This window comes from Phocoena phocoena, chromosome 19 (genome assembly GCF_963924675.1).
Source record: "Phocoena phocoena chromosome 19, mPhoPho1.1, whole genome shotgun sequence".
Classification (NCBI taxonomy): domain Eukaryota; kingdom Metazoa; phylum Chordata; class Mammalia; order Artiodactyla; family Phocoenidae; genus Phocoena; species Phocoena phocoena.
The window spans coordinates 41236763-41255464 of record NC_089237.1 but is presented as its reverse complement, the minus strand read 5'-3'; the positions used below and the strand labels follow the sequence as shown (position 1 = coordinate 41255464).

The window sequence follows — 18702 nt, the reverse complement described above, 5'->3', positions numbered from 1 at the left end:
GGAGAGGGGGCAGTAACAATGGGCTCTTGGTGTCTTTGCTTAGAATGCCGGGCACACTTCCTTTTAGGACTCATGGTGATGAGTCAACACTACTTCTAGTCTCAGAGTTCATTTCTCTTAGGGGGCAGGTGTGCTTTTGTGGGTCTGTCTGTGAATGTAAAGAGCTCGCTTTTTCTCCTTCTTTCTCTGTCTTTCTTCTTCTGTCTCTGTACTGCCCTGGGCTCTCTGTCACTCTGCTTCCCTCTCTCCCCCTCTTCTCTTTTCTCCTTCTCTTCTTTTCTTCCCTTCCTCCTCTCCCCAACCTCTGCCTGAAGCCTAGCAGTCCCCTCTGCTACCTTCTTAGCCTGTGCTACTGGTGGCCGCTGGGTGCATAGAGGTGGCTGCATTGTCACAGGACCTCAGCCAATGTCCAGTATTCATGATGGGAGCTCCTGCACTGGTGGAAAGGGCAAGGAGGACTTCACCAGGGTTTTGGTCACTGCATACCTCCTTTCCCATCCATCCCAGCCTCCCTCCATGGGGCCGGCGCGGGAGTTGCTGTTCCATCTTACCTTTTCACGTGCTTCAGCATCTCCACTGCTTCTCCCGCTTCTTCCGTGGCTTTCTTATATTATACTTGGCCCCTCTTGGTTCTTCTCTCTTCTTCTGGGCTCCTTCTTAGGTTCTGCAGATTTTTTTTTTTTTTTGCATTTTTGGTCATCCTCATTATACTGGAGTTCAAGCTCTCAGCTGCTCATCCTTCACCAGCACTAAATCCCACAACTACCAGAAGAAAGATCGGGACTGAAAGGACCAGGTCCAGAGCAGCGGGCTGGTGGGTTCATGCTCTGCTGAAACACCGTGCTCCACGGTAAATGGCAAATCCTGAAAGATGGGAGGATGTCATGTAATCGAACCCTTTCACTCTCAGGGGAGAAAGCAGAGGTCCAGAGAGGGGAGTGGCTTGGTCTGAATCACACAGATGGATACCGAGAAACACAGAACCGAAATCCAGATTCCAAGTTCAGGGTCATTCTCTGCTCACCCTATGGAATAACTTTTTGACCACCCATTTTGAAATCAGCAACGTATTCACATGGTCAAAAAGGACAAAAGAGTAAACAGTCTAGTAAAAAAATCTCTCTACCCCTCGCCTCCCCCGGTCACCCATCTGTCCTCCTTGGAGGCAACTAATTCTATCAATTTGCTGTATAATCTATTAGTGATACTTATGAATATACATATGTGTGTATAGTCTCCATATGCTTCCCTTTTCTCACGCCAATGGTTGCCTCCTGTGAATACCATTTACTAGAGTAATTGTATTCTATGTTATTCACACCTTTTTTCTCTGTATTTGCAGTTATTTTATGGTTGCCTTCCTCTGGCACCTCACTCCAACTTCTGTTATTTTACTCAACTTCTCATTTCACATTGTCCTGCTCTCCCATCCAAAAAGGTCAGTGGATCCTACGACAAGGAGGTACACAGAGCTTGCCGTTTTATTATCAGATTTTCCGTTAACTCTTTCCTAGATGTTCTGATGGATGAAAAGCTCTTGCGTGGATAATCTCAAACATCAGATAGTGCAAAGATGTTTCCATTTGCCTCTGAACACTATTACATGATGCATTTGCATAGGATTTAATTTTCTGGTCAAATTTTCTTTAATTATAACACACACACACACACACACACACACACAAAATTGAGTGCCCTCAGCACACAGCTCTTGTTGGTTTGGGAAAGTGGTCCAAATGTGCATTGGTTGGCAGAGAAAACCAGTTTGGGATTCAGAAGTTTCTGTGACTAATAAAGAGAGTGAGTAAGACACACCATGGAGAGAACCTGAGGGTGTCAGCGCCAAGAGTGATCTTAACGAGCACGTGGTTAAACTTAGAAGAGGAAATTGATGTACAAAGTTTAGTGATTTGCCCAGTCACTGGGAAGTTGATCTTATGATGGTGATGGTGATGATGGTGATGGTGGTGATGGTGGTGATGGTGAGGATGGTGGTGATGGTGATGATGGTGATGGTGGTGATGGTGATGATGGTGATGGTGATGATGGTGGTGATGGTGAGGATGGTGGTGATGATGGTGATGGTGGTGATGGTGATGGTGATGGTGGTGATGATGGTGATGGTGATGATGGTGGTGATGGTGAGGATGGTGGTGATGATGATGGTGATGGTGAGGATGGTGGTGATGATGATGATGGTGATGATGGTGATGGTGATGATGGTGGTGATGGTGATGGTGATGGTGATGATGGTGGTAATGGTGAGGATGGTGGTGATGATGATGATGGTGATGATGATGGTGATGGTGGTGATGGTGAGGATGGTGGTGATGATGATGGTGATGGTGGTGATGGTGAGGATGGTGGTGATGGTGATGATGGTGATGGTGGTGATGGTGATGGTGATGGTGGTGATGATGGTGATGGTGATGATGGTGGTGATGGTGAGGATGGTGGTGATGATGATGGTGATGGTGGTGATGGTGAGGATGGTGGTGATGGTGATGATGGTGATGATGGTGATGGTGATGATGGTGGTGATGATGATGGTGATGGTGGTGATGGTGAGGATGGTGGTGATGGTGGTGATGGTGATGGTGATGATGGTGATGGTGGTGATGGTGGTGATGATGATGATGATGGTGGTGATGGTGAGGATGGTGGTGATGATGATGATGGTGATGATGATGATGGTGGTGATGGTGAGGATGGTGGTGATGATGATGGTGATGGTGGTGATGGTGAGGATGGTGGTGATGGTGATGATGGTGATGGTGGTGATGGTGATGATGGTGATGGTGGTGATGGTGATGGTGATGGTGGTGATGATGGTGATGGTGATGATGGTGGTGATGGTGAGGATGGTGGTGATGATGATGGTGATGGTGGTGATGGTGAGGATGGTGGTGATGGTGATAATGGTGATGGTGATGCTGGTGATGATGGTGATGGTGGTGATGGTGATGGTGGTGATGGTGAGGATGGTGGAGATGATGATGATGGTGATGATGATGATGGTGATGGTGGTGATGGTGAGGATGGTGGTGATGGTGATGATGGTGATGGTGATGATGGTGATGGTGATGATGGTGATGGTGGTGATGGTGATGGTGGTGATGATGGTGATAGTGATGATGGTGGTGATGGTGAGGATGGTGGTGATGATGGTGATGGTGGTGATGGTGAGGATGGTTGTGATGGTGATGATGGTGATGGTGATGATGGTGATGGTGGTGATGGTGATGGTGATGGTGATGATGGTGGTGATGGTGAGGATGGTGGTGATTATGATGGTGATGGTGGTGATGGTGAGGATGGTGGTGGTGATGGTGGTGATGGTGGTGATGGTGATGGTGGTGATGGTGAGGATGGTGGTGATGGTGAGGATGGTGGTGATGGTGATGATGGTGATGGTGATGATGGTGATGGTGGTGATGGTGATGGTGATGGTGGTGATGATGGTGATGGTGAGGATGGTGGTGATGGTGAGGATGGTGGTGATGATGATGGTGATGGTGGTGATGGTGAGGATGGTGGTGATGGTGATGATGGTGATGATGGTGATGATGGTGGTGGTGATGGTGGTGATGGTGATGATGGTGATGATGGTGATGATGATGCTGGTGATGGTGGTGATGGTGATGATGATAATGATGATGGTGGTGATGGTGAGGATGGTGGTGATGATGGTGGTAATGGTGATGGTGATGATTGTGGTGATGGTGAGGATGGTGATGATGATGATGGTGGTAGTGATGATTGTGACAGTGATGCTAACGCTGATATCTAACATTGATTGAGCCCTAATTATGTGTCAGGCACTGTGTTCGATGAACATGCATTAGCTTATTTAGTCCTCACAGCAACCTTATGAGGTATGTATCACCATCATAGATCTTCTACACAGGAGGAAACGGACGCAGAGATTGGATAAGTAACTTGTCCAGTCGGTGGCTAGATTCAAACCCAGGTGTTTGGGCTCTAGAGTACAGGGTCTTAATCAGGTTGGTTGAATTAGCTGAAATGAGGACTATAGTGGATATTGACTGAGCACCTAGCATGTGTCAGGCACTGTCTTAGGCACAGGAAATGCAGGGTCTACTCAGATGTGTTCCCTGTCTTAGCTTGCAGTCCAGTGGGGGACGTGGGTAAGAAAATAGATACCTTTAATAAAGTATGATAAATGCTATGCTAGAGTGTGTTGAGAGGGTCCAGAGGAGGGGGCTCCCCTTCCTTAGTCTGAGAGCCATCGCCATACACGTTTCCCACTGAATTTCTCCATTCATTTTCATTTTCTCACCCCAGCTCATGGAGAATTGTATGACTCTGCCTACAGGGATCAACCTTGGAGACAAGATCTGCGACCAGTTGCAACCCCAGCATAAGCCCACGCTGAGGAGCCCTGATCCACGACATCCATGTGTCCACATACACGTCCTCCTCCTGATGTGGCTTTTCGTGTCCCCAGTGGTGTCTTGTTGACCTGTGACATTTACTTTCCAAGTCCAGGCCACATCAATAATGAATCTGCCTCTTCCCACAGCGTGGCCTTCCCTATTCTGGGTTTAGGCTTGAATAACTGGGTCTTGGTTGTAACTTTGACCATAAAGTTAGCAGAGCAATGGAGCTTTGCACACTTTTCTACCCAATTTCCTCTCCCATACACATAACAAAACTCTCATTAAAACAGTTAAGCACAATAACCTTCTCCAGTAGTTATCACCCACTCATATTACGAAAAGGCAGGCAGTTAAAATCGGATTTAATGACATATAAAACCCCAGGTACAATTAGGCATTTTATTCCCAATTCCTTGACTGTCCCCTTAACTGTTTTTAGCCATGACTTAGTCTTACCCCGGCTCTCACCTCCCCTCTGGGGAGCACTAACTAACCAGCCCTGAATCTGTCTTGCAGACAGACCCTCTGCAGAGATTTCAGGCCAAGTTGATTTGTCAAAAGCCTCCATCCAGGCTACTTTCCCTCCAGCCGCAGCTTTTCTCTGTCTCAGCCACTAGCAGTTTGTGTACTTTCTTTCCCCTATAAATGACTGGAGCCAAACCACTATCTCGGGTTTCTCTCCTCCTAGTTTATCTTGCCTGTCCATCCACAGGAGGGGCAGAGTGGGAGGGATTTTATACATTCTTTTGCAATGTGTGGACCTGTGTGATTATCCGAAGAGAAGACAGGGAGAGAAGGGCAGGACAGGGAAGGCAGGATAAGGGAAGGAAAGGGGAGGGGAGGGGATGATGGGGAGGGAGAGGAGAGAAAGATAACACAGAGTACCAGCCAGGTACCTACCACATACTATTATGTGCACCATATAATGTTCATTCTTTTCCTTTCTGGCTGCGTGGCACAGCTTGCGGGATCTTAGTTCCCCGATCAGGGATAGAAGCTGGGCCCACAGCAGTGAAACCACCAAGTCTTAACCGCTGGACTTCCAGGGAATTCCCCCATGTAATGTTCTTCATAACAACTCTCCCAGGTCGGTAACATTATCCCATTTTACAGATGGGGACATAGAAACTTTATCTTTCCAATCTTATTCTCTCTGTTGCTGGTTTAAGCACAGTTCAAACCATAATCCCCCAGGGCAACCATTCACTGAGCTGGATGTCAGGCCCTGAGTTAAGCCTCATTTTCCAGATGAAGAAAATGAGGCTCAGAGAGGTGAGGTTACTTGCCTAGGGTCACACAGAGTACATCACACAGTAGCAGAGCCTGGATTCCAGCCCAGGTCTGACTCCAACGTGTTGGTAATTATTAGAAAGGCAGGAAATTGGGAGTTTAGAAAGAGAAAAGATAAGGTGGGTGGTAGCATAATTCAGAATTTTGCAAAAGCCCTTGGGGAAACGAAGGGAGTGAAAACAGAAGCTAGGTTCTCAGTATCTGCTGTGCGTCTGGAGCTCTGTTCTTCCCAGCTTCAGTGTGATGCCATCATGGGCAGAGCTAAAACTATACAAGTCCAGTGGTAAGAAAGAGGTTTAGGGAAGTACCCATGGGTACAAGTGCCAGGCTGGGCTAAGAGAACGTCCAAATGATCAAACGCACTGAGAGCCATCACAGGGCTGCAAACTTGGAGCTCATGTTATCAAACCAGAGACTTTCAGCCTACCCTCCTGTCCCCTTTCCTCCTTCCCTCCCTCCCTCCTTCCTTCCTTTCCTTCCTTCCAGACCTCAGCTTTGCTTTCTGCTTTTAGTCAATACTTCTCTAGCCCAACAGTGCTTAAGTTTACTCATTCAATAATTCTCAGCAGCCTACAGCGCTAACACACAACATTAGATTCAAAACAGCTTTCTGAAAGTGCCTGGAGTTATAAAGGCAAACTCATAAGCCTGATGTGTAATAAGAGCATGAGACACTTCATACCCTTTGACCTGGTAATCCCACACCCTAGAAGCTTCCCCAAGGAAATAACCCCTAAACAAACTACAGAGGTATTCGTGGTGATGCTTCTCATGGTAGAGAAAAACAAACAAATTAAAAACAGTTCACAAGAACAGGACAAGGATGCTAACGTGTTGGGTTAGAGATGAAACAGCACCAAGTAAAAAGATCTGAGGGCACACCCAGCCTGATTGGCACTCCAGGAAAACATCTCTTTGTACCTGAACAATGATCAGAGGAGAATTAGGACAGACAGGGTTTACTAACAAACAGGTTTTTATTGGTGAAGTTTGTTCGATTTCAGACAAAGCCCGAGCAACCTTACCAGGGCCAAGCTTGGAAAGAAGGCACATCGTAAGGTGAAGAATTTCTGTCTCTATGAAGTGGTATCACTGGATTATGGACCACTGGACCTGGACCTCTTGGCCAACCTCACCATCCTTCCCACCTTGGCACTGCCAACCCGCCAACGGAAGCGAGCCACAGATGCTGCCCTTATGTGGCTGGAACCATCACCCTGAACTCTGCCCACTCTTGTGTATTCCGCCTGCTCCTGGGCCCCGCTCCCCCTGCATTACCAGGGTCCCCACCTTAGCCTCAATCCCTTTTTGTTCAATCCTGGAACAAAACCCAAGCAGTGACTCACATGATAGATGCGTTGCGACCAAATAGTGACCCATAATAAAAACCGACCCAGAGACAAACTGTCCCCCAATAAGGGAGGGGCATTTGGATGAGGATTGCTCTGAGGTGTTGCTTTCCTTGCGTTCTTTCTCTGTCATCTGTTCCCAGACTCTGCCCAGATACCTGACTCTGACTTGTGATTAAACTCATGGCTGGCTGACTTGGTTTGTTGCACTTGACCCTGGCTGGACCTCGACAGCATGAAGGGTCCGAGCACTTTCTCCAGCTACATCACGTTTCCATCTTTAACTATGGTTGGAATTCTCCCTGGTCTTGGCACTCATGGTATTCTTCTTTCTGGTTTAGTGGCAGTTCAAAGAGATAAGTCTGAGCAGTCACAATGCATGTCCCTAAACTAATAATAATAATAATGGCCTTAATTGAAGATATTAATGTGGCAGGCATAATGCTAGGGACTTTGCATGCATTATCTCATTTAATCCCCAAGTAACCCTAGTGAAGCAGACAGTATTCTTTCTCTTTGTGCCAAGGAGGAATCTGAGGCTGAGAGAAATCAAGTGGATTATTTAAGGTCAAACTCAGGTGTTGCTGATATTAAATCCTCCCTCCAACCCCTGTTATATGATACAGCCTTCCGGGCACTAAAGTTAACATCACATAGTTTTAAGCATGAGTGAGCCTTTGATGTTCAGGGAGCCTGCTTACTTTTACTCTATGTACAATCCCGATAACACGCTTTGTTTTGTTTTTCAGGCTCTCAGTAGAATAGAAATGACATACATTATGAAAAGAAACAAGCAGGCTTAAGATTCAACGACGCTGATGGGCAGAATATGCAGCCAAAGCCTGACCACAAAGGAGAAGACAAAAGGACTATAAAAACAGATACAAGGACTAAAAAAAGATGCCACTTAATGTTGGACAAACTCCACACGTTTCAAATCGTCCTGAGTCTTTTAGCCCCAAAGAAGAGCTGCAATTTACAATGATGGCCTTGAGTTGCCAAGATTACATTTTGTTCTGTATAATTTGCATAAGAATATATGAAAGGATGGGGTATTTTTCAGAAGGAGTTTTGGCCAAATGGTTCCATTAAAAAAAAAAGTTGTGGTATTCAAAGGAATAAATAAATCCTTAACTCTTGGAAACGCTGGCTGTTCAGAAAAATCACTTATTTCTTTGGAAGAGAGAGTCTAAATGACAAAGGTCCATTTCTTTCATTGGTCCATTGTTTCAGCCATCACCTTGAACAAACATTCCCTGTTGTCATTTTGTTTGATGGCCAAACCGTGATTCGGTACATGGCTTAACATTTCCAGTTGGTTACGTTGCTGCCAGTGGGTTATGTTGTGGGTGTTTAGTTGTTCTATAAAAGGGAGTTTCGTGGTATTTAAATGTTTCTTTTCTGTTTCTTAAACTAAAAATAACGACAGACCACTTTTTACCTCATTTTTTCTTCCCTCGCAGAAAGAAACAATAAAGGGGAAATGGGATTCTGTTTGAGAAAACAGTTCTACCGCACATGTCTCCATCAGAAACATTTTAGGGCTTTGTTCTGTAGGACTTGGAAATCTTATGCAATCGGTGACAGAATTCTGACTTATAGATGGGTGTCAGGAATCAGAATATCTCAACTAATGGAGCTCATTTATTAGCTTTCTGAAGGCAAACTTCCCTTGGTGGCTTTTGTGTGTGTGTGTGTGTCTGTGTGTGTACATGTGTGTGTGCTTCCCTTTTGCATATTCACACTGATTGATACAGAGGAATGTGAAATGTCCGTGTTGCTTTGGGAAGTATTCACAATATCCTTTTAAATTTGGAACTGCAAGTTTAGCCATGGGAAGAGAGAGATTTCATTCATGAATTCTAAGTCCCTTTTTCACGTCGAAATCTTGGAATTATCCTCAACTAAGCCCTTCCCATGGTCCCCCTCCCCTGCTACATTCCATTCATCACTGAAGGCTGTCAATTCTGCCTCTAAATTATTCTCAAGCCCCTGGGCAGTGTTCCATTCTCATGGCTAACTTGGTTCAGGCCCTTCTGGTCTGCAGCTTACAGCCTACCCTGTTACTATAGCTCTTAACTGGGCCGCTTGTCTTTGATTTCCTCCCTCTCCAATCCATTCATGACCCTACCATTCTGATTACATCATTCTTCTGCTTGAAATCCTCCAGTGGCTCCCTAGTGCTTCTGTCAGAGCTTCACAGCTTGCGTGTTGTGTCACACGATGGGTCTCAGGGAATGTGGGTATTGATTCTCACAGCTTTGGGGGTGACGGAGCAGGCTTGGGGCAGCAGGAGCCCCAGGGGCTGCTCGGGACTGCAGTCTTATCCATTTGCCCCAGTATGCTGTATAGATATTACCGATTGTGTTCTTGAAAACATTCCAGAAAGTTCTGGAAGAGCCTAGCTTCTAAAGCCCTTCTCACCCTGGCCCCACTTACTCCACCATCCTCTCCTGCTACTTACTACCCTACAAGCCCTTTATCCCGGCCATCTAAGGTTCTTGCTTTTCCATCTTAAATCCATACAGCGTTTTTGCAACTTTATGACTTTGAAATTGACATCTTCCCTTTTCTTCTTGGTGAACCTGTCACTTTTTTGTGTGTGTGTGTGTGGTATGCGGGCCTCTCACTGCCGTGGCCTCTCCCGTTGCGGAGCACAGGCTCCAGACGCGCAGGCTCAGCGGCCATGGCTCACGGGCCCAGCCGCACCGCGGCATGTGGGATCTTCCCGGACTGGGGCACGAACCCCCGTGCCCTACATCGGCAGGCGGACTCTCAACCACTGTGCCACCAGGGAAGCCCAGCCTGTCACTTTTGAGGCCCTGCTCACCTTTCCCCTCTCTGAAGCTCCCCCACGCCCAACCCCACCCCGCGCTCCTGCAAACAGGATTAACCACTCTCTCCACGTTGCTCCAATGCAAGCCAGGTAGGGGAAGTTGGGAAAGTTACTTAAACTCTCTGGGTCTTAATTTCCTCACTTGAAAAATGGAGATAATAATATCTGCCTTGCAAGGTTAGCATAAAGATTAAATAAAATAACATATGTAAAGCATTTAGTACCAAGCTTGGCATACAGCAAGCATTCGGTAAATATCTGTTGAATAATAAAGGGTAGTTGCTATCGTTAACTATCAGACTTTGTCAGTGCACTTATCCCATAATTGTGCAAGGGTTGTTAACTCCTCCTGTTTGTCTTAGTGCGATAGAGTCTACTCTGCTAGGGTGTCAGCTCCACAAAGGAAGGGATTTTGAGTTTGTCTCCTGGCATATCCCATACACACTCAACAGGGCCTGGCACATAATAGACCTGATTACTCTTCGTTCATTGCGCGCTTTCCCCATTTGGTTCCTGGGAAGGTCAAATGGGATGATGTATGTGAAACACTCTGAAAGTATACACATCTTGCAAATATCTTGTAAGTTTAGGAATTACCCTTTCGTCGATGCTTTTAGTGTCGAGGCTGATGCTTGGGCTGAGCTGTCAGCGCCCAAACATGCTTGCAGACCCACGTTCCGTGGTGTGGCGTGTCGGTTCTAGGGTGGTCTGATGCCCACACAAAATGCTGGCATTTTTATTTGTTGGACAGAGATAACCGAGGCAGGCATCCTATTTGTATCATTATCTTCTGAAATAGACGTCTGAACAGAAAAGTCATTTATGGATCTGTCAGTTTCAGCTCTTATGCTTCTAGCAGCAATGCAGTTCTAGATATTTTGTCCACTGAGTCCAGATACCTTTGTTCTCCAGAGCAGGGTGTGACCATCCTTATCAAGGAAGGAAGTCACCTTGGGAAGGGCAGGTAAGGGAGACTCTGGGTGGGCTTCACTTCAGGTGAGAGTGGGAAGCTCTTTACCAATCAGCTGGTCCCATCTCCTTGGTCTAATTTACAGACAAGGAAATTGAGGCCCAGAGAGAGTCAGCGACTTGTCCCAGGTCACCCAGCCAGCTCTGGGATCCCCCTTCAGTATTTCTTCCTTTTACATTGCTACAGTGTCTATAACAGAGAGAGGAGGGGGAGTTCCAGGCCCAGGAAATAACACTACTTGAAAAATATGGAGTCTATATAAGGGCTCCATTCACATATATTTGGGCTCAGATCTGAACAGAGGCTGAGAAATGAAAATTCTCTGTACGATAGTGAATGAACGCAGATAACGTACAAAGACCAGATTGGTGTGTGTGTGTGTGTGTGTGTGTGTGTGTGTGTGTCTGTGTGTCTGTGTGTACTTTATTTATTTTTTTAAATTAATTAATTAATTAATTTTTGGCTGCCTTGGGTCTTTGTTGCTGTGCGTGGGCTTTCTCTAGTTGTGGCAAGCAGGGGCTACTCTTCACTGTGGTGCGCGGGCTTCTCATTGATGTGGCTTCTCTTACTGTTGGGCACAGGCTCTAGGGCACGTGGGCTTCAGTAGTTGCGGCACGTGGGCTCAGAAGTTGTGGCTCACAGGCTCTAGAGCGCAGGCTCAGTAGGTGTGGCGCACAGGCTTAGTTGCTCCGCGGCACATGGGATCTTCCCGGACCAGGGCTTGAACCTGTGTCCCCTGCATTGGCAGGCGGATTCTTAACCACTGCGCCACCAGGGAAGCCCTGTGTGTGTACTTTATTATTTAGCTTACAAAGGATTTTATTTTATTTCTTGTTACATTTGCAGGAAATTTGGATGGAAGAATACAAATAATATAAAGCTTCTAGAAAATTAGTTTCTCGACAGGTAGTGGGATGGATTGGGGGTGGGAAGAAAAGGAGGCAGGGACACAATTACATTCTTCTCTACTTGAACTGATGAGGGTTGGGGCACAGTGGTGACAGTGGAATGGAAAGAAATATTTCCCTGGAAAAGAATAATTAAGGGTCCCATGTGAGAGACTCAGGGAAGGAAGAATCTTTGTGAGACTCCTCAGTGAAGAAGTGGTAACAGTTAATCAGGTGCCAAAGGTGATGAAGTGCAGGTCAGACAGATAACAAGGCTGATTGCAAACATCCCTGAAAACGCCACAAAGGCCAAAAAACACAGAGAATTTTATTTATATGAACAAACGTTAGCTTTCATAACAGGGGTCTCTGGCCTGGAATACAGACCCAAACTAATTAGGGAAGGAATGACTCCGTGGCTTTCAGCTTATTATTTAAGAAACCTCTAAATTTATGTGGTTTTCCCCGATCAGACGGTGTTTACCCCACTCTTAACAACCATGCACGGCTCCTTTAAGCTACCACATCTATCTCCTCCCCCTTCTCCAAGAGGAGACCGTCCTTTCCCCACATCCCAGGCCCAGGTTCCAGACACTGCGCTTGTTTTCTCATGCCTATAGGACTGCCTGTTCTCTGATCCCTGCTTTTCCCTCTGCACCTTCTATCATCTTAACTGTCATTTGGACTTGACATTGGAATTTCTTTCTTTTCTGATTTCCAAGTCCCTGTTGGGTTGCCTTATTTAAACACCTTTCCTGGTACTGCCTGGAGCTGGTCTCGCCAGCCTCAGGATCATAAACCGAAGCCCAGTTATGGAGCCTGGCCCAGTAGCTGGCCTACTGCAGGTATTCCATAATTTGGTGTTGTTGTCAACTGCATAAACAAATGACTGAACGATGAAGGACAAAAGGAAGGCAGGGAGGAGGGTGGAGAAATAAAAGGAACATTTTTATTCCACTGATAGATTTAACCTCTATAGCACCAAAAAACTTCGTTGAGCTGGTTTATTTCTGGGAAAGGCAGTACCACCTACATATTAACAACATTTTGAAACTATCCTATGAGCGTAGATTATGTTACTTTAATATTAATACTCTGTATTATTATAATACCACTGTTTGATGCTTGTCTGTTGAAGCCTGGCGTTTTGATGCCTGTGACGTCTCTTAACCCCTTTGATGTCCATTTGCATGTGGTAAGAGGTGAAATTTATGCTCAGGGAGGCAGGTGGTACTTGGAATGATGGTGGTACTTGGGAGCCATGAACTCTGGGTTCATGTCCCATATGTGCCACTGACTTGTGACTTTAGGAAAAGTCACAGGGACTGGTCTCTGGGTCTAGGTCTTTCACCTTTAAGATGACACAGTTGGACTAGATAACCTCTGGAGTTGTGTTTCTCTAAGACTTGTACGTACCTGAGCTGATCTATTAACCTTAGACCAGAGCAGACCCAGTCCCATCTTCGGAGTGATCCCAAACGCCAATATTACCTCCTCAATTCAGGTAGCAAATGTCCGTCCACAAGGACAGAACTTAGTGACTGCGGTGCTGATCTGAGGGAACAGCCTGGACTTTCATCCCCAGTCTCAGAACCGGTGTTAAAAATGCCTCTGAAGAAGTTGGGCACTGGCTGTGTGTGGGTTTGATCCTTCCTTTGTATCTTCTGCTTGTTCTCTCTTTTTGTGTTTTTCTGGGAGGGGAAAATTGCTCACATAGAGTCCAAGAGACAGAGTCTTCTCCTGGAACGCACGCCTGCTGATTTCAGTGATGTCTGCTGTATACAAGATTGCTCGGAGGCTGGGAGGAAAACTTTTTCTTATCCTTTTGTATATCAGAAGGAAAGGCTGCATTTTTGTCTTAGCATTGCTAATCTGGTTCAAGGGCTAGAGCTTTCTGGAAAAATCACAAAGCCTGCCTGATTTTCCAGCCTCTGGTTAGAGAGGCAGACAGGTAAACACAGACCTACCACAGCCTCTTCTGGGTTCCAAAGGCCTGGGGAAGAGTGCTCTGATGCTCTGATGCTGAGCTACACTCTCAGCATGGCTCCATCGCAGACGGAGGGAGGCAATAGCTCCTCAGTTGGGCACCTGCTGGGTACAGTGTGCCGCCCTGGCTGCTCTGCATCTCTTTGATCCTTTTAACCATGTTCTAGGTCTCTGAGGAGGAGGAGCCTATTTCACAGATATAAGAACTGACACTTGGAGAGTTGAAATAACTTGCTCAAGTTTCCACATTAAACCTGGGATCTGAGTCCAGGTCTGACTCCAAAGGCTACGCTCTTTCTACTAGATACTATACTCCCCCATGCTGGCTGCTCCTAGCAATTGTTTGGACGGCGATTGTGTTGCAGGGAGGAGGTGGTAACAGTCACGATGGGGGCATGCAGGGCAGCCCAGTCTCTCTGAGCTTACATTTAGCGTATAGGCAGGAAACTGCTGACTCATCGTGTATCTGTTTGCCCTGCTAGAAGCAGAGAATGTAGGAGTCTGGGAGATGGAGAGAGAATTTGGGGAGCTCAACTCTGTTAGAACCCCGAGATGCAAGTACGTAGAAGCAGGGTGGTAGGTAACCCAAAGACCAGGAGGAAAGCTGGAGGTTTTCATTTGAACACAAAGAGGAGACACTCCCTGCCATAAGCCACATCTCTAGGTTTCCCCCTTCATCCCACTTCTTATTCTATAGGCTTTCTTTGGAGAATCACCTGCTTTCATGGTTTCAACTCATGAACGATGTGATGACTTCTAAACTACAATTTCTGCCAAATCCTGCTTCTGATTCCATGTGAGTCCTTTTGTCCACTCCTCTGGAAGCTCGTCAGCCACCTGCAGTTCAGCGTGACCAACAATGACCTATTAATCTTTTTCTCCCAAACACCTTCCTAAGTTTCTCACCTCAGCAAATGGCGCCACCATCCACCCAGTTGCCCGTGTCAGAAACCCAGGTGTCAGACTTCTTCCTCTGCCTATCCCCAAGTCCTGTTGATCCAAGCTCTAATACCTCTCAACTCTACCCGCCTGTCTCCCTCTATCTCCATTCTCATTTTTTGTTTGTTTGTTTTCTTCTGGATTTTTTTTGGCCATTCCGCATGGCTCGTGGGATCTTAGTTCCCTGACCAGGCATTGAACCTGGGCCCTCTGCAGTTACAGCGTGGAGTCCTAACCACTGGACCGCCAGGGAATTCCCTCACTGATGTTTCGAAGACGCCCATCATCTGGGATCCTGCTTCAGTCTCCTTTTTGGTCTCTGCTCCCGCTGGCTCCCATCCATTTCCCACGCTGCTGCCAAATCAGAACCGTTCACTAGTCTTCTCTAGACCCTCTGGAGGTCCCCTTGGCCTTCAGGATAAAGTTCAGACCCCGCAGTGGTCTTTTGGACTGCTGTCAAGAAGAGCAGGTACTAGAGGATGATGTCTAAGAACCTCGCTTTGAATATCAACTCTGCAACATACTACACATGTGGCACTGGGTGAGACACACAATCTCTCCTACCCTCCGTTTCCTTATCTTTAATGTGGAGCTAATAGCACTGACATTGTTGATTTTTGTGAAAATTGAATCAAATGAGAGTAGTACATGTAATCCGTGAAACCAGTGCCTAATGTGTGATGATAGCTTTGAATGGCAGACGTCCTTAAATGACAATGTTGTAAACCATATTGTTGGTGGGACTTTTAATGGTGTTACACAGGAAGTGTCATGGCGTCCAGGTTTCCACCTAATGGGGGAATTCCATTTCATCATGGGCTCCAAGGGAGGGAGTGACTTTTCTGCCGGATGTAGTAAGTCGTACCTTTCCCAATGCGTGGTACTGGGAAAAAGTATCATGGAACAATATAGAAAAAATATCATGGAACCTACTGATGGAACAACATGGAAAGGACCCAGGTGCAAAAAAAACTTAGATCAGCAAAGCCAAGTGTAGCCAAAACCACCTAGAACAGTGAGCAGCAAGGGAGGAAGTAAATATATCCATAGGAGCACCAAGAACGAATCAGTGAAGAATATAGGAGGCAAAAATCTCAGGATCCATTATTAGAAAAGGACCTACCTCTGCTGAGGCAGTGTATCCTAAGCGCAGCCTTGCACGCTCGTGGAAGAAGCCCAGCAGGACTGAACAGGTTTCCTTAACCACAGTGGTTAAAAGTTTTTCTTATTCTTTAGAGTTATCAATGGTTCTATCACCTGGGATCATAATCCACTGGACCGTTTATTGTGTCTAATTACGTCCAATATCTCTTTCATCACAGCAGTGTAGACTTCATCATTTTCAACAAATCCCCATGTTTCCTTCACAAAATCTGGAGCTAAAAACTCTGCTAGTGCCGCATAGCACAGGGAGATTAGCTCAGTGCTGTGTGTCCCCCTAGAGGGGTGGGATAGGGAGGGTGGGAGGGAGACGCAAGAGGGAGGGGATATGGGGATATATATAAATGTATAGCTGATTCACTTTGTTATACAGCAGAAACTAACACACCGTTGTAAAGTGATTATACTCCAATATACATGTTAAAACATAAAAAAGAAGAGTCATGTACCACAATGTTCATTGCAGCTCTATTTACAATAGCCAGGACATGGAAGCAACTTAAGTGTCCATCAACAGATGAATGGATAAAGAAAATGTGGCACATATATACAATGGAATATTACTCAGCCATAAAAAGGAATGAAATTGAGTTATTTGTAGTGAGGCGGATGGACCTAGAGTGTGTCATACAGAGTGAAGTAAGTCAGAAAGAGAAAACAAATACCACATGCTAACACATGTATATGGAATCCAAAAAAAAAAACGTCATGAAGAACCTAGGGGCAAGACAGGAATAAAGACACAGACCTACTAGAGAATGGACTTGAGGATATGGGGACGGGGAAGGGTAAGCTAGGTCAAAGTAAGAGAGTGGCATGGACATATATACACTACCAAACGTAAAACAGATAGCTAGTGGGAAGCAGCTGCAGCTCGGTGCTTTGTGACCACCTAGAGGGGTGGGATAGGGAGGGTGGGAGGGAGACGTAAGAGGGAAGAGATATGGGGATATATGTATATGTATAGCTGATTCACTTTGTTATACAGCAGGAACTGACACACCATTGTAAAGCAATTATACTCCAATAAAGATGTTAAAAAACAAAACAAAAAAAGATTTGCAAAAAAAACAACTCTGCTAGTTATTCTGATGCATGGACACCTGGACTGGGGTGGGAAGAAGGGTGCTTCCTATGTGATATTTGTTAAGAAATTCCTTCTCTGTGAAGCTGATGGGATCTCTGCTCTCATATTTTCTCTCTTGTACTTGCCCATTACACATGCTCTTTGAAGTATTCCAATTGCTTCCTGGATGAAACTAGAGAGAGAGAGACTTGTCTCTATGTGGGTCAGAATAGCTAAGAGAGGGCTACCCTGAGAAATCACATGGCACGGTGGCAGAGATTGCTGTGGCCCGGGAGCCTCCATGGAGGGACTCCTGGACAAACAGAAGGTGGGGACAGCTGTGATGGGTGAGCCCTTCCCACAGGGAGTTCTCTCATGGAGGGTGTGTTATTCTTTGTGGACTATTTGGGGTTTGCTTCATCCGTGGCTATGTGTGGTCGTCACGTGCAGGAAAAGCAATGGGGTGTGAAGCTAGAGAGACACTGGCTTGGCTCGGCAGCTCCATTCTTTACTAGCCATCATGACCTTGGGCTCTGTTGCTACTCAGACCCTCAGTATCCTCCCTGAAACCTTGTGGAAAGGATGCTGTGAAGATTAAGGGAGCCCGTGCAGTAAGCCTTCAGCACCATTTTGGACACAATAGCGTTAATTTCCTTCTTCTTCTTTTCCCTTTCCTTCTATGCCAGACCACGCAGGGGGGCCTCTCTGCATGGTATTATCCAAGTCTGTTGAGCTTTCCCAAGGGCACAATTCCTTCTTGGTTGAGCAGGCGTATTTCCAGGAACTTGGACTTTCTGAAACATGGATGCCAGCATGGGAACCCCTTGATCTGCCCTCGGGTGGACAGGGACATGGTAAGATGCCCACCACTGTATACAGAAGAATTTCTAGTACTTCAGTTCCAAAATGTTCTCACTGAAATCTGCCCTTCTGGAGAGGGCTGGGAAGTAGGGGGTTTATTATGTAACGTGGATTTGATGTTAGAATTTGCACATTGAGTTTTCATTACCAGGCCTCATAAAAAGCAGAAGAGCTCAGTAGAAAAGATTTTTAAAAATTATTATTTTTTTACAAAGATAGACAAGTCAGGGGGTCGGACACATTCTCCACTCTGTGGTTCTTAAGGACAAAGATAAATGGAAAAAAGAAGATTCTATTTTTATGCTTTGAAAGCACATACTTTAGGTCAGGAAAATAGCCAGTCTTGATGTTTAGTCCTGTCAATATAGTTTGGACCAGATCTTTTTTTTTTTTTTTTCTTTTTATTAGTTGGGGTAGCTGACAGGGTAGGAAGATGGGGAGGTCACGTGAGACATACCACCTTGCCTGGTCACAAAGGGATTAAGGAAACTGGACCTCCTTCAGCCAAGGGAAAAGTAAATAGGCTTTGATATTAGAGAGACTTCAATTCAAATCTCATTTCCACCCCTTACTATCTGTGTGACTCTGGGAAAATCATTTAAGTGCTCTGGACCTCAGTTTTCCCATCTGTATAGTGGGGGTAACAGCAACTACCTTGCATGTTAGAGTGATTAAATGTGATATGGTATGTAACAATACTGTCTGATACCTAGAGGGTACTAAATGCAAATTCCCTGGTGGTCCAGTGGTTAGGACCCCGCACTTTCACTGCCGAGGGACCAGGTTCGACGATCCCAGGTCGGGGAACTAAGATACTGCGAGCTGCGTGGCATGGCCAAACAAACAAACAAACCCAAAAATCAAGCCCATGGAGTACACACCAAAAAACATGCAGAGTGTCATAATGAAGAACAATGTTGGTATCTGGGAGCCTACTGCAAATGGAACCATGGGTCT

At 45.8% G+C, this 18702-nt stretch overlaps 2 protein-coding genes across 2 annotated transcripts in view; both read right to left on the bottom strand.

The window, feature by feature from the left end:
• Positions 1 to 18702, bottom strand: part of ASIC2 (acid sensing ion channel subunit 2) — a 1003709-nt gene that overhangs the window by 242174 nt on the left and 742833 nt on the right. The gene's annotated exons all lie outside the window — the stretch shown is intronic.
• On the bottom strand, positions 1936 to 3537 carry LOC136139228 (uncharacterized; the record flags this gene model as incomplete). Its single annotated transcript, XM_065898122.1, is given in 1 exon segment — positions 1936 to 3537. A coding segment is annotated over 1 exon segment (1602 nt), but the record flags the coding sequence as incomplete, so codon positions are not given.